This window comes from Pteropus vampyrus, unplaced genomic scaffold, assembly GCF_000151845.1.
Source record: "Pteropus vampyrus isolate Shadow unplaced genomic scaffold, Pvam_2.0 Scaffold394, whole genome shotgun sequence".
NCBI classification, from domain to species: Eukaryota; Metazoa; Chordata; class Mammalia; order Chiroptera; family Pteropodidae; genus Pteropus; species Pteropus vampyrus.
This window is the reverse complement of record NW_011889175.1, coordinates 2,072,469-2,086,348: the sequence shown is the minus strand read 5'-3', so window position 1 is coordinate 2,086,348 and position 13,880 is coordinate 2,072,469. Positions and strand designations below refer to the sequence as shown.

The following is a 13,880-nucleotide window of genomic DNA, read 5'->3' as shown; positions in this document are numbered from 1 at the left end:
GCCTACCTTCCAGTGATGAGAGCCATCCCCTTCAGGCCCCTCAAGAGTCTGGGCAAAGCCCACCTTGGGAGACGGGTCTTATCTGCAGCAACTTTGGGAGGAAACAAAAAAGACTGTCAGGTCGGCCACAAGCAAAAAGGCAAGGTGTGAAGTGAGGCCTGGGCTCAGCCCATCTCTGTCCTGCTAAAGGGATCTTCTGCTTTTAGAACCTCTCTTTCCATCTGAAAAATGACAGGGGTGAACTGGGGGCAAATTTCAAAATGCTCTGTATTGGAGGGTTCTTAAGGTGAAACATTGGGAGGATGAGGCCAAGAGGCAGGTCTCTGGTCACCCCAAACCCTTCTTCCAACAAAGTTTCACTTTAATCTTTTTGTTGGACTTTGTTTCTGAGACTTCAGCTTTTAAAGTCTGCAGGGAAAAGCACTTAATAGAACGATTCCGAGGAGTCCTTTTAGCAACAACCCGTCATCCTGGACTGAACTCTCCACTCCAGAACCAGCCCCCACCCTCACTCCCAGTTATTGGAAGATTGGCTTTGAAGCATCTGCAGAGATGAATGCTCCAGGGAGTTTAATACTGTTGAGGGAAAAAAAAAAAAATGAATCACTAAGGTCCATGGATGACAGTGAAATTAAATAAATTCTAACACATCCAAACTGGATGTGTTGGATACAATTAAGGCATGTCCTGTTATGAGAAGATATAATGCAAAATATGTTTGTAATACACAGAGGAAAAAAAGATTGGAAGGATGCACATCCAACTGCTGGACCACAAAACATAAAGGATTAACATTCAGGTCATGGGAAGTCAAACATTCAGGTGGTCCCTCCCCATTGGTATGGCTAGCTGTACTGGTTGTTTACAGTTGGCACCTACTCTGCGTGGTTAGCACTGGTGACTTATTTCGCATTATAGGTCCTAAAGACCAGTCCTAAGATCCTATTCTGCAGATGAGAAACAGGCCCAGAGTGAGAGTAACATCACATCCACCTCCATCACAGAAGCTAGGCTCAGTCTTTCGAAGTCACTCAGAGGCTGGCAACTTGTTCCATCACTAGAGGAATTTAGATCCATCCAGAGACACCAGGCTTGGCTAGGAAAGGCCATTTTTCCTCCTCCACTCCCTCTGAAAATCTCAGGGGAGGAAGGAGAGCTTGAACAGTGGCTGTTTGGTTTTATTATTAGTCTCCACTGAAGATAAGGTTTCAGGCTTTATTCAGGATTCTCACAGAGGAGTTTAAGATAAGGGGCAGCAGGTGTTTGCTGGCTGAGATACCTGATCCTCTCCTTCAACCTTATCAGCAAAAGCAGCAGGGCCCTGGTAGAGGAGAATCTGAGGCCATAGGAGTCAGAGGCTGCAGCTTGGGAGAGGTAGGAGGTGGCCCTGACTGTGGGCTAAGGTTCTACAGACCAAGGACAGCTGAGGTTTCTTACCCAACTTAGTTTGTTCCTAACTTCCCCATCCAAGGTCTGAGGCTTCAGGACACCTTCAGCCTCACTCTTCAGAGCCTTGGTCTTAACCTTGCATGTTCGTAAGAATTACTTGGAAGTCTTGTGAAAACACATTGTAGGGCTCTGCTTACAGAGCTTGATTCTGTATGTGAGGCTAATGCTGCTGGCCCAGGGACTGCACGTTGAGGACCATTGCTTTACAGATTTACAGAATGAGCCATTCTTGTGGGAAGGAAACATTTTTTTCAACTTCGGCCATACTTTTTCAGCTTCACTTCAGATTCTTCTCTTTTGGTTCATTGCAAAGAAAAAATTTAAATTTCTCATTAGCGAAGGCACACATGCAATTGTTCTATCCTGGCTGTCTTTTCAGCCTTATTCCTGCATCTATGCCCAGGTCTTGTCAGGAGTGTGTCAATTTCACTGATATCCTGGTGTGTTCTCTAATTTTTCTGTCTGGCTTGATTTTGATGATGATCAGGTGTCATTTTTAAAAGTACAATAAGGCCATTCCTTAAAGGAGGAAAGTCCCTTCAGACGGTGATTGTGAGAATTAGTTTAAAGGAAATAAATGAAGTTAAGTGCTGTCCAGGTCTAAAAAGTACTGAATAAATGGTAGCCGTCACCAGTGAACACAAATAGCATTTACCGTGTGCCAGATGTTAATTCACTTGAATCTCCATAAGAACTCCCTATTTTGTGCATCACAAATCTGAGGCAGGTAGAGGTTAGGCGACTTGCTAGGAAGTAGCAGAGCTGGACCCTCCCCAACTCCTACCTTTTCAACACAGGGCAGGAAATCTTTGTGTGCCCCATGGGAAAGCAGCCACCAGTCCAGAAAAGATGTCGCCTGCAGCTCTGGTGGGGCCCAGCTCTGGGGTAAGGAGGTGATTTGGTTCTCTCACACAGAAGAGCAACTCTGAATATGTAAGAAGGAAAGCAGGTTTGCCCCTACTTGGGCCTGCAAAGGAATCCTGAGCTTCCTTTAGCACGAGGAGGAAGCTGTGGTGAGGCCGGCATACTCACTCCCTTTACACAACTCTGAAAATTCTAAAAACCATTGAATTTTACACTTAAGTAGGTGAATGGTATGTGAATGAGACATCAATAAAATTACTTAAAAAAAGAGTTTACTCCCCTGGCATCTCTGGCAAAAATTCCTTTAATAAAAACTTCTACTACATTTACATGATTGTCATCACCCTTCATCTACAGCACTCCACAGGGAAAATAAAAAATAAAGGACAACCTAGACGCGCTTAGTATAAAAACGCAGTAATCCATTCAAAGAGGAGGGCTTGGGGCCTGGAGATCAGAGAGGAATGCACGACGGCACAGGAGCCGAGCAGCTCGGAGGGCCTGGGCTTCTGGAGGGCTCCAAGGGACAGTTGAGGACCCGCCTCTAACTTTTTTGAAAACAGCATTAAAAAAAAAAAAAAAAAAAATCCAGGTTGCAATAAGAGGCCTCTTCTGAGAAGGGTCCATTCCGGACAGAACATTATCATGGGGAAGTCAGAGTCAGTCCAAGCCCAGGACACAGGGCTGAGCATTTTATGGTAGAGAAGAGTCTCCTGGAAATTCAGCCTCTGAGGCACCCCAGGCCCAGGCTGAGTAGTCAGACTGCCCATGTCCCTCCAATGTCAGACTTGAGGCTTCTTCCCTTCAGGTCACTAAGACCACTTCTCAACAGCTCCAAAGTCCTTGGCTGAGGGAGGACTGAGACCCCTTGAAGGTGCAGCTGCGGCCTGATGTTTATGCCCTGGCTCTGCTGGCCCAGAGGGCTAGTCGTCCTGGCCACCGCCATACATGTCTGCCAGCTTCTTGAAGCGGCTGCCCCACTCATTCAGGTAGTCATAGTCTTGGTCCTGGTCAGAGGCGGAGGAGGTGAGGGAGCTCAGGGAGGCGGCATCAGAGCCGCTGCCCTCATAGTCGAACACCAACAGGGAGTCATAGGGCGGGGCTGTGGGGTCCGTGTTAGCTGCCTTCAAGTTCTGTGGCGACAGAGAGCAGGTGGTTAGGAGCAGCGGGGTCAGACACTTGGCGGCTGCAAGAACTCAGGTGAGTTGGTTCACCTGGTTGAGCCGGCATTTCCTCATCTGCAAAGCCTCTTTGCCCCTCCCTCAAGGTTTTGAAAGTTGAAGTGAAACAATGCATTTAAATACTTCGCACAAGGCCCAGCATACAGCAAGTGCTCAGTGTGACAGGCCAGTGGTGAAGGGTAGGGACTGCGAAATCAGATGGCTTAAGTCAGAACTCAGACTTTGCACACTAGTATGGGATCTTGGGCAAGTCCCTTAACCTCTCTATGCTGCTTTTTTCTTTTCTGAGAAATAGGGAGACTTCATTTAGTTTTAGAGGAATAGATGAATATATGTAAATACATGTAAAGCACTTATTACACTTGTACCTGGCATACAATGGAACACTATTTCCTCATTTGTAAGATCAGGATAACAATAGGGTTCTTACCCTGCAGAACTGATGTAGGGGTTAAATGAGAGAGTATCTGCAAGCTGTCCGACAAACAGACATTTTAGAAACAGACTTCATCTAATTGGAGGGAAAAGCTCCAGGTATTTAACTCTGAGGTGTCTTCTCAAACACATTGCCCCGAGCAACTTTCCCCAGATGGTTTTGTTTTTGTGCAGGACTCTCAAACATGCTCAGGCTACTTCTAGAAGGCAAAAAGTTTAGTTTCCTTTTTTTGCAGAAGACAAGACTGAGACAGAAGAGTTCAGACCAGGGTGAAGTGTCCTGACCACCCACTGAGCCCTCTGTCTACTGGGCTTCTTTGAACTCCCCAGTCTGTCCGTCTGTCCATCCAACCAATCTCTCTCCCTATTAAAACTTCCATTTACTGACTGCTGGCGAGGTACCAGGCTCATCTCATCTATCCCCTATGTATCTAGCTCAGTGCTTCTTACAACCCTGGCTGTATATTTGCTTTCTTTGGGGGAGCTAAAAATATCAGAGTCTAAAAAAACAGATGCCAGGGTCCCAGGCATTGAGATTTTTCAAAAGTCCTCAGATAAATCCAATGTGTGACTGGAGTTAAGGACACTGGAGACACTAGCTATTAGCAACAATAGCTCTTGTTACCTAAGAAGTGCTATGTGTCCGGCCAGCGGTTCCCAAAATTAAATTATCTTTAAAAAATTCTGAAGCCCAGAATTAAATCACAACCTCGGGGGTAAGTCAGAAGCATCACTAGTTTCTGAAGTCCCCCAGGAGGTTATAATGTGCAGGTGGTTTGGGAACCACTGTGCTAGCTCTATTCCAGGTGCTAGCCTATAACAGAAGTCCCAAACTTTCCTCCCATTAGAATCACCAGGGATCTTTAAAAACTTCAAATCCAGGTTGTCTGGCTCCAGAGTGTTTTTCTAACAACCACTATGTTTGTTGAATGAATTATTCCTAATCTATTCTTTACCACTCTCCAAGTTAGGATTTTATGAAGGAGGAAACAGAAGCCTAGAAGTTATTCAAATGTGCCAGAGGTCACACAGTTGGCTGGTGAAATAGGCAGGATTGGAACCCAGAGCTAAGACTCTGAGGCCAGGCTCTTTCTCCTGTGCTGCTTGTGCTTGAATACATGGCTGCCCTTGACTGGCCCCCCGTGCCTCACCTCAATAATGAAGTTGCCAATTTCATCTGGGTTGGCTGGACGTGGACGGTACATGGGTGTGGGGATGAAGGTTGGCGCCACATCATTTCGAAGAACTACCTCAGGCCGGGCCTCTAGACCCCGGTGGAGCTGGGTGATGTCATAGTCCTTCATGAAAGTAAAGGAGCATGATTGAGGAGGACTCTCTACTCCCCACTGTTTGGATGTTTTGGCTCATGGGTAGGTCTTAGAAGATAGATAATGTCAGAGATTTCTGAAAGCCCTAGTTTCCACACCCCTGTCTCCCAAATTAAGTTCAGGCTCAAGGTCACCTTGAGACTAAGGCAATGAACCAGACACCCTCTCAGAAGAGGAGAGTTGATGGTCGATCCTGCATGAAGCCTGACGCTTCAGGCCAGGGTCTGGTCAACACAGCTAACATGGTTAGTTGATTGATCCAATCATCCCTATCAGTGCCCTGGGGGCATCCACCTCCCAACCCTCAGACTTCCCAAGGCCCAACACCCTACCTGGTCCTCTTCACCACCCCCCTCTTCGCCATAGTAGAAGACGTTGTCACGGGTGTCATCTTCCGGGAGCAACAGGGGCTCCTTGATCTTCCGCTTCTTTCTCACCAATAAGAGGAGCACCAGCAGGAGGACTAGAAGAGTTGGGGAGTGTGAATATTCACTCCCACAACCACGCAGTTGGCCCAGACCCCCAAACTCTCAAAGCCCCTCTAATTTTAGATCCCTCCACTCAGTAGCCAGAGTTTAACACACTTCAATGGCTCCTGTGCACCTAGGAAACGAACCTGCAACTCCTTATCACGACTCACAGGATTTGGCCCGGCCCTTCTGCAATCCTCACTTCCCTCCCCCACCCAGGTCTAGTCACAGTGGCCTCCTCAGAGTTCCTCAAGCAGTTTCCCACTTGAGAACCTTCCTCTGGGCTCTTTCCTCAACTGGAACACTCTGCAGGCACATGCATGGCTCTCAGCCTTCAGGTCTCGGCTGAAGGTCACCGTGTAACACTACTCTGACTTCATTCCCCGTCTACAGTTCTATTATCATTTGTCAGTCTTGCTGTGTTGATGGGTACTGGTCCTGAGAAAAATCCTTCTTTGTGGGGATGGAACTCTTACAGCAGATGTTACTTTTCAATAGGACTCTTTTTCTGTCCCCAGGTGTCCCCTAAATTATCCACTTTAAGTTAAATGCAAGACAGCGCAACTTTGATATGGTGTGTTAATTTGAACTTAGGTGCAAGTGTTATGTTGGAATTTTAAGGGGGACTGGCTTTTAGTGATATGGTTTAGACATGGGGGAGACTGGCCAACTAATGCCTGGCTGCTCTCCCTAACAGCCATGACTGCCCGCTGTTAATCCCATAGGAAGAGGGTACTCCCTGGCTCGCTCTCTGTGGCCGTTCGCTATTTTCACCTGCTGATGGAACTGCTGTCTCTCTTTGGCCAGACAAAACAGGTCTAGCCTTCTTTGGGAGTCCATGGGTTCTCAGGATGTGCACCTCATGTCAGCTAGACTGTGACCTTTCCCTTTCTTTTCCTATCCGCTGGGTCTGGGGAAAGGCAGGAGGTGAAATGGACTGCTCGTCTGCACCCAAAGCTTACGTGTCTAACTGCCTACTGATATCTCCAGTTGAACTGGCCTGGCAAATCTCCTCCCATGGTTCTCCACAAACTAGTTAATGGAAACTCCATGTGTCTACTCGTTCAGGCCTTAGACTCATCAGTGGCTCTTTTCCACATACCACATATTAAGTGATATGGATGAGCTGACTCTACCCTGAAATATGACATATGACCACCTCTCACCATATCAACTGCCATCCTGGTCTGAGCCACCAATCCCTCCCCGCTGCCCCGCAGATTACGCAATAGCTCCTCAATGGTCTCCCTGCCTCCATTCTTGTCTGTTCAGTACTATTGTACTATTCGGGAGGAATCCTTTATAATTCGAGTCAAATCATATCACTCCTCTGCTTCAGGCCTTTTCTGATGACTTTCCAGTTCACCTGGACCCCTTACAAGAGCCTAAAGGCCCACACGATGCTCCACTACACCCATCGCCTCTCTGACCCCATCCTTACTCTTCTCTCTCTTGCTTTTGGTACTCCAGTCATTCCTGTTTCCACACACCGAGCTGTGCTGCCTTGGGGCCTCTGCACTTGTTCCCTAGATATCTGCTGACTTGGTTCCTCACCTCTTTCAGGTCTTTGCTTGCATATTCCCTTCTCATTAAGGCCTTTCCTGCCCACGCTATTTAAAATTGTAGACCTCCTCCTATCCATTTTCTTTTTCCCCATATCAGCACATATTCGTCTGCCAGATTTCTTGGTGTCTGCTTCCTGCACTAGAAAGCAAGCTCTGTGAGGGCAGGCATTGGTCTGCTTTGTTAAGTGCCGCACCCCCGGGGTCTAAGAGAGTGATGGGTGCACAGCAAGCTGATTAATCAAATAGCTGATTGAAGGTGTGTTTTCTGCATAAGGACTAATTTAAAGAGTGGAAAAAGCAAATGTGATAGGTTCAACTTTTAGAGCAAAGAAGTTTTTTAACTAAACACTCCTAACCACTAACCCAGGGATGCAAATTCTAGCATACATCAGGACCCTCTGGAGGGCTGTAAAAACCCAGATTACTGGGTCTTCCCCACAAGTGTCTGAATCAGGAGGTCTGGAGTGAGGTCTGAGAATTGATCCTTCTAAAGAATTCCTAGTAATACTACTGCTTTTGGTTTGGACAATACTTTCAAAATCACTGCTCTCTACCCTCTAGATGACAGAATGGCAGGACCAAGTCTATTTGCTCACCACTCTATCCCCAAAGCCTGGCACATTCCAGAAGCTCCATAAATACCTATTAACTAAATGCCTATTAAATTCTGGAATTAAGAATTTAAAAAACAGACGGGCAATGATAGGGGCCCGTTAGTCTCATAAGTTCAGAGTGAAATCAGGTCTTCTTACTACCCCATCCTTAGAGAGGGCAGGGTGCCAGTACTCACGCAACAGAGCCAGGATGGCCCCCAAGATGGGGAGGAGGAAACCCCCTTTCCAAGGTTTGGGGCAGGTCACCACATGGCCATGGCAGTCACACACAGAGGCCTTGATCACCGTCAGCTGTTCCTTGTTGCCATGGTCGGACAGAGAAAGGTGCACGTCATATGTGTCTTGCTTCAGGAACTTCTTCAGTGACAAGGCCACTGTGTCTCCTGGAGTGGACAAATAATTTATTCACCTTAGGGGACCACAAATAGTGAGAACTGAGCCTATCATGATGGAGGTTTGAGGGGACAGCTTCTACATCTGGGTGACAGGGAGAAATATCCCAAAAGCGCATTTATATCAAGTGTTAAAAACTGGTATTTGGCCAAAGTCAAATTCACCATCATCAAAAAGATGATTGGAGTAGAAAAATAAACTCGTCATCTTATTTTTTTTAAATCAATAATCACAGCAGTTTTAAAATATGAAGTTTTACCAAAAAAATTATGTCATGCAAGGTTAATAATTTCTTAGCACCATTAGCTGCTAGATTGTTCTTTGCCTTGAAAATAATATTATTCCTCCTAAGGAATATCTAACCCAATATTTTAATGTTCACGTTAATTGGCCATCTGTTTTCCTATTTGGATGTTCATTACCATTTACTATTGTAGCATTTTGCTCTTGCAATAGTAAGTATCAAGGATGCTGGAAATGAGGCTGATACGGGCATTGGGATAACTGGCCTTCAGAAGCCCAGGGTGAGTGACAGGTTAACTAAACAGAAACCAAGCCTCAGTGTGACCTGAACAATAAGTACCATTCTGGGGAGACTGCGTGGCAATCCTAGAGTGGGGAGTAAAACTATGTTTCTGGGTGAGGAATATAGGGTCAGGGGCCTCTTTGAAGAAAGGCCTTCAGTTTAGACCCAAGTTTCTCAAGGAGGGAGCTATTAGCTTGGGTGGAACTATTTTCATCATGCAAGACTTCCCTAAGTATTACAGATCCTCACTACTAAATGTCAGTGGTGTTCCTCAATCACTGGGGCAATCGAAACTACGCCCCATTTCTAGCTCATCCACCCTCAGGCTTGTTGTCCTTTTCAGCACCAGCATCAAGCCATTTTCAGTTCAAAGGTTCTGCACCCCACTGGGCCCCTCTCAGCAAAAAGGCCAGAAGGGAGAACTCGCTGTTCCCATTCGGCACCAGCAGGCAGAGTTCTGTAGGCTGAATGTTTGGTCTACTGTGTGGAGACGCTGATGTGGGATATTTCACCAAAACATCCCTATCGTCATCTTGTTCTCACACTGGAGGGCTGATTTTTCAGTTGATGATGATGGTGGTGGTGCTGGTGGCAGTGGTGACTAACTAGACTGACACTTAGTATACTCCAAGCCCTACTCTAATCCTCACTACAACTTGAAAGGGCAGGTACTGTTTTCTTAATTTTTCAAATGCAGAAACTGAAGCTTATGAAGGTCAAGTAACCAGACTGAGGTCACATGGGGTACAGTTTTGATTAATTCTCCTGACAACAGGGACAAGGTCGTGTCAAAAAACTAAATTAAAACCAAGAACCGGGTATCAATACTATTATCAGGTGCTGGTGCCATTGGGCTTTCGCCATGCTGCTCACACCTGACAGAGCCAGATCTGACTGTTGCTGGGAAACAGTGGTGGTAAAGACAGCCGCTTACATCTACTGAACTGACATAGCAGATAAGATGCTTTTCACGTTAATCTTCATAGTAACTGTGGAAGTAGGTACAACTATTGGCACCATTCTACAGAAAAGGAAACTGAGGGACAGTGAGGCTCAGTAACTTGCCCACAATCACAAAGCTAGTAAATGAAAGAGTCAGGTCTTGAACCAAGGCATTCTGACTCCAGAGTCCACACTCTATACACCACATGGTCAGGGTGGGAAAAAATGACTTCTAGGCCACAAGGGGGTGACAGGAGACCAATGTGGCTCCCCAAAGGAAAGGTGCTGGATATATACACCCAAATCACAGGAATCATAAAACTGAGCCAATGTCGGTGTCTGAAGCGGGTCGGGAAGTCCTTCCTGGGTGGGCTCAGCGGCACTAATGGATGCTGGGCATTTAGTTTTTTGGGGACAGAACCTAAACTTACTGGTTCCCCAGTTCTCTCCTGGGGGACCCTAGTCACAAGAGAAAGAGGGGAGCGTTTTAAAGCAGAGCGATGCAGTGTTTCTCTAGAGATCTTGTTGGCACTTGGGGCCAGATCCACCTTTCTCATGCACCCTAGTTCATGACACTCCTTCCAGGTCTGTGACAACCGAAAAACCACTGAAGGCTGAGGAGCTCCAGAGGGATCGGAAAGAGAAAGGACAGAGGCAGATGGGAGCAGGGGCGGGGGCCCAGGTGCTTTGACTTCACCCGCCACCGCTTACTCACTATACCCTCAGGCACGCGATTTAACCTCTCCCGGCCTCACTCTCATAAACAGGGATAAACAATACTGACCACAGAGGGTGCTAAAAAGATTAAATAAGGGGGAGAAAAGCATCTTGCAAATCACCAGGATTCAATAAAGGGTAGGCAGCAGAGCATCATAGTAAATCAGACTCCCTGGATTTCAATCCTGGTGCCATGATCTTCTAGCCATAGAACCTCTGGCAAGGTATTTATACTTTGCAAGCTTTGATCTCCTCATTTGTAAAGTGGGAGTGCACATATGTATATGTGATAATAGTACCTTCTTCATAGGACTGTTGTGAGGATTAAGAAATCTAACCCACATAAAGCATCTGAAGTGGTGTCTATCTAGCACAGAGTAAGCATGCTCAGTGTATGTCAGCTATTATCACTGTGCTGGAGTCCTCGTTATGTGAAATGGAGTCAGTCTGTCTCTCTCTCTCTCTCTCTCTATCTTTCTCTCTCTCTCTTTCTCTCCCTCTCTCTCCCTCTCTCTCGGCCTGTTTTTCCATCTGTACAAGAAGGCAGCTGGGCTAGAAATGGTCTTTAAGGGCTCCTGGGGAATTCTAAAGGCTTATACTTGATTAATAATTAGCATTTGATTAATGTTTTTGAGGAGACCATTACCTCTGTGACCCACAAGATCCTGAGCTGGGCATGAGTGCAGGGTCCTGGTATGGGGCAAGCACCCACCTGCCACACCATTCGTTACCTTGCTCATTGACCTCTGCCGTCCAGTAGATGTCTGAGTCGTGTGTGAGCTGGGCCTGGAAAGGGGAGGTGTGGGGGGACAGGTCCTTGTCTGTGATGTTCAGCACTTGGGGCACAGGGCTTTGGTTGCAGACGGTGATCTGACGGGGCTCGGGGACCGGGCCATGGTCGTTGACGTCCTGAAGTGTCAGCAGGAGGGTCCCCGTGCCAGTGGTGGGAGGGCTCCCTGTTCATAATTATACATATGACCCTTTTTCAGCATCTGCCTTGGTTGGATTGATGAATCAATGTTAAGCTCCCCTGTGTCCTATCCCATCAGCCTCAGGGACCACCCAGCTATAACCTCTCAAGACTCTCCATGCCCTAGCTTCACTATAGATCAAACCACTGATAGCGAACACATGGCAATCACGCTAGCATTCTCATTTTTTGTCCATAGCAGACTATGGACAAAACTGGTCAGGATGTAGTTGTGCCACTTCATCCAGACAGCCACTAACAATCTACCACAAGGCAAAACCTACTGGCCACCTCAGGGCTAATGCAGCGTTTGCCAATCAGCTTCAGGGCAGCTTTCCTTCACAGCCCTGTGGTCACCTCTTACCTGCCTCCAGGCCTTTGTTCACTCCGTGTCAAGCAGAGATGGCAAGCGCATAACTCCCAGTCCTGCCATGGTGTGACACCACTAACCAAGCATGGTGCTTTATAAGCAGCCCCTCTCAACCGAGGGGAAACTGACAGGCCAATTCAGGGCTCACTGAACCACAGACAGGCTTAAAGAAGGCTTCAAGGTATCTCCTGACTCCTGGGTTTTAGAGAAACTGGAATCATGGCCAGCCACCCCAGGACCAGAATTTATAATCTTCCCCTAAAAGGCCCCTAACAACCCTCCAGAATGGTTTGCCAACACCCCCAACTCACCCCCACCCCACGCACATATCATACTCTGCCCGTGGAGGGGACATGCTGTGTTATGTGACCTGGGAACTGAAGGGCCCCACGTGGAGAGTCTAGGAGGAAGCTCACCATCATCCGCGGCCAAGACTGTGACTTCGTAGATGTTGTTCCTCACAAACCGCTCATCCTCACGGTCCAAAATCCCTGCAGCAGTGACCTGCCCACTGTCTGCATCCATCGCTAGCCACCCGGCTGGGTCTCTCAGGATGTGGTAGCTACAGCAGAAAAGTTGAGGAGTCACACCCAGAATACTTAGAATTCTGTTGTTGTCATTCAGAGCCTCCTTATGTCAACTGGCAGACGGTGTCATGGGACTAGGGGCTCCTAAGCTGGATCATGTGGAAAACACATCTTACCCCTAAATAGGAACCTGAGCAGCAGGTGGGGAGCCAGCAGGGAGCGGTGAGAGGGAGTGGAAGAACCTGCCCCCGAATCCCTGCTCAGAGTCTTCGGTCTTGGGGAGGGTAGGGAAGGGGCGACCTTTGTGTGGGGGAATGTTCAATATATTTAACAATCTTTATAATTAGAACAAATACCAGCCATACATAATAAACAACCCGTCCGACAGTACCGGTGCATTTGGCTGGATCTGAGCTCAGCTCCTGTGTACCTGATCTTCTGACTCCCTTTGTCAGGGTCCTGTGCAGTGTAGGTGCAGACAGGCTCCCCGACAGAGATGCCCTCCTGGACTTCGATGACTTTGGAGAATGGGATGAACACAGGTGCCTCATTCACATCTTCTACATGGACCACTACGGTGGCCGTGGACGTTGGAAGCTTCACCATTAAGGGAGCCTCATTGGTCACTTCAACGTACAGGGTGTGCTGGTTTTTGGCTTCAAAATCCAAGCCCTAGAAGAGGAAAAAGGAGCCACCATTTTGTGAGGAGGCCCCACGCAGTGCTGTGACATCAGAAGGAAGGGCCTACAGTGAGGAGGGTTCAAGTTTCCCACTAGCAACAATGCTGCCCCTTCCTGTCCCATAAAGCCTCCTGTGTTTCCTGAGTGGACACTCAGTGGGACCACTCAGACCACCCCCCCGCCCCCACCAAAGGCAACTAAACTAGTAAGCCCTAGAACTGGTTCCCAGTGGAATGGTGATGCCCCCGGGGGTGCTGTAAAAACTGGAGGCATTTCTAGTTGTCATAATGATTGAGGATACCACTGACATTTACAGGTTGGGGAAGGGACACAAAGAACTGTCCCGTATCCCATGTGACTTGCCAATATCCCCTGAGACATTCATGTCCTCATGAGTGTGAAATATCTGTTTATATTTATAGTCTAGAACAGGAGTTCCCAATCCCCAGGCTGCAGACTGGTACCGGTCCATGGCCTATTAGGATCAGGATGCACAGCAGGAAGTGAGCAGAGGGCGAGAGCGAAGCTTCATCGGTATTTGCAGCCGCTCCCCAGCGCTAGCATCACCGCCTCAGCCCCACCTCAGATCATCAGGCGTTAGATTATCATAGGAGAACCGGTACTTGATGCCAAAAAAAGTTGGGGACTCCTGGTCTAGAACATGTTTTACATAAAAAACAAGTTTTCAGTGTGGTTTTAATATATACTAAATTTTCTAGGAATGGAACTTCTAAGGGGAGCTTGTAATGTGATTTGTTCGGGCCCTTCCCAAGACTTGTTTATTTGTTGTTCTGGAAAAACTTCAATACCACGTGTGGTAAGAGTCGCCAGAGTGACAAATAGTATCCA

At 47.3% G+C, this 13,880-nt stretch overlaps 1 protein-coding gene across 5 annotated transcripts in view; it reads right to left on the bottom strand.

Annotated features, from left to right (window-relative positions):
• Positions 1–2,599: 2,599 nt before the first annotated feature.
• CDH3 (cadherin 3) overlaps positions 2,600–13,880 on the bottom strand; it is a 96,174-nt gene continuing 84,893 nt past the window's right edge. For all 5 annotated transcript variants that reach the window (XM_023523477.1, XM_023523476.1, XM_011380554.2 and 2 more), the window contains 7 exons: positions 12,782–13,023; positions 12,241–12,386; positions 11,216–11,440; positions 8,083–8,289; positions 5,590–5,720; positions 5,081–5,227; positions 2,600–3,446 (listed from right to left, as the gene is read on the bottom strand). In XM_023523477.1, the coding sequence (XP_023379245.1) occupies positions 3,237–3,446; positions 5,081–5,227; positions 5,590–5,720; positions 8,083–8,289; positions 11,216–11,440; positions 12,241–12,386; positions 12,782–13,023 (1,308 nt within the window). In that variant the 3' untranslated portion in view covers positions 2,600–3,236. The remainder of the gene's footprint in view (positions 3,447–5,080; positions 5,228–5,589; positions 5,721–8,082; positions 8,290–11,215; positions 11,441–12,240; positions 12,387–12,781; positions 13,024–13,880) is intronic.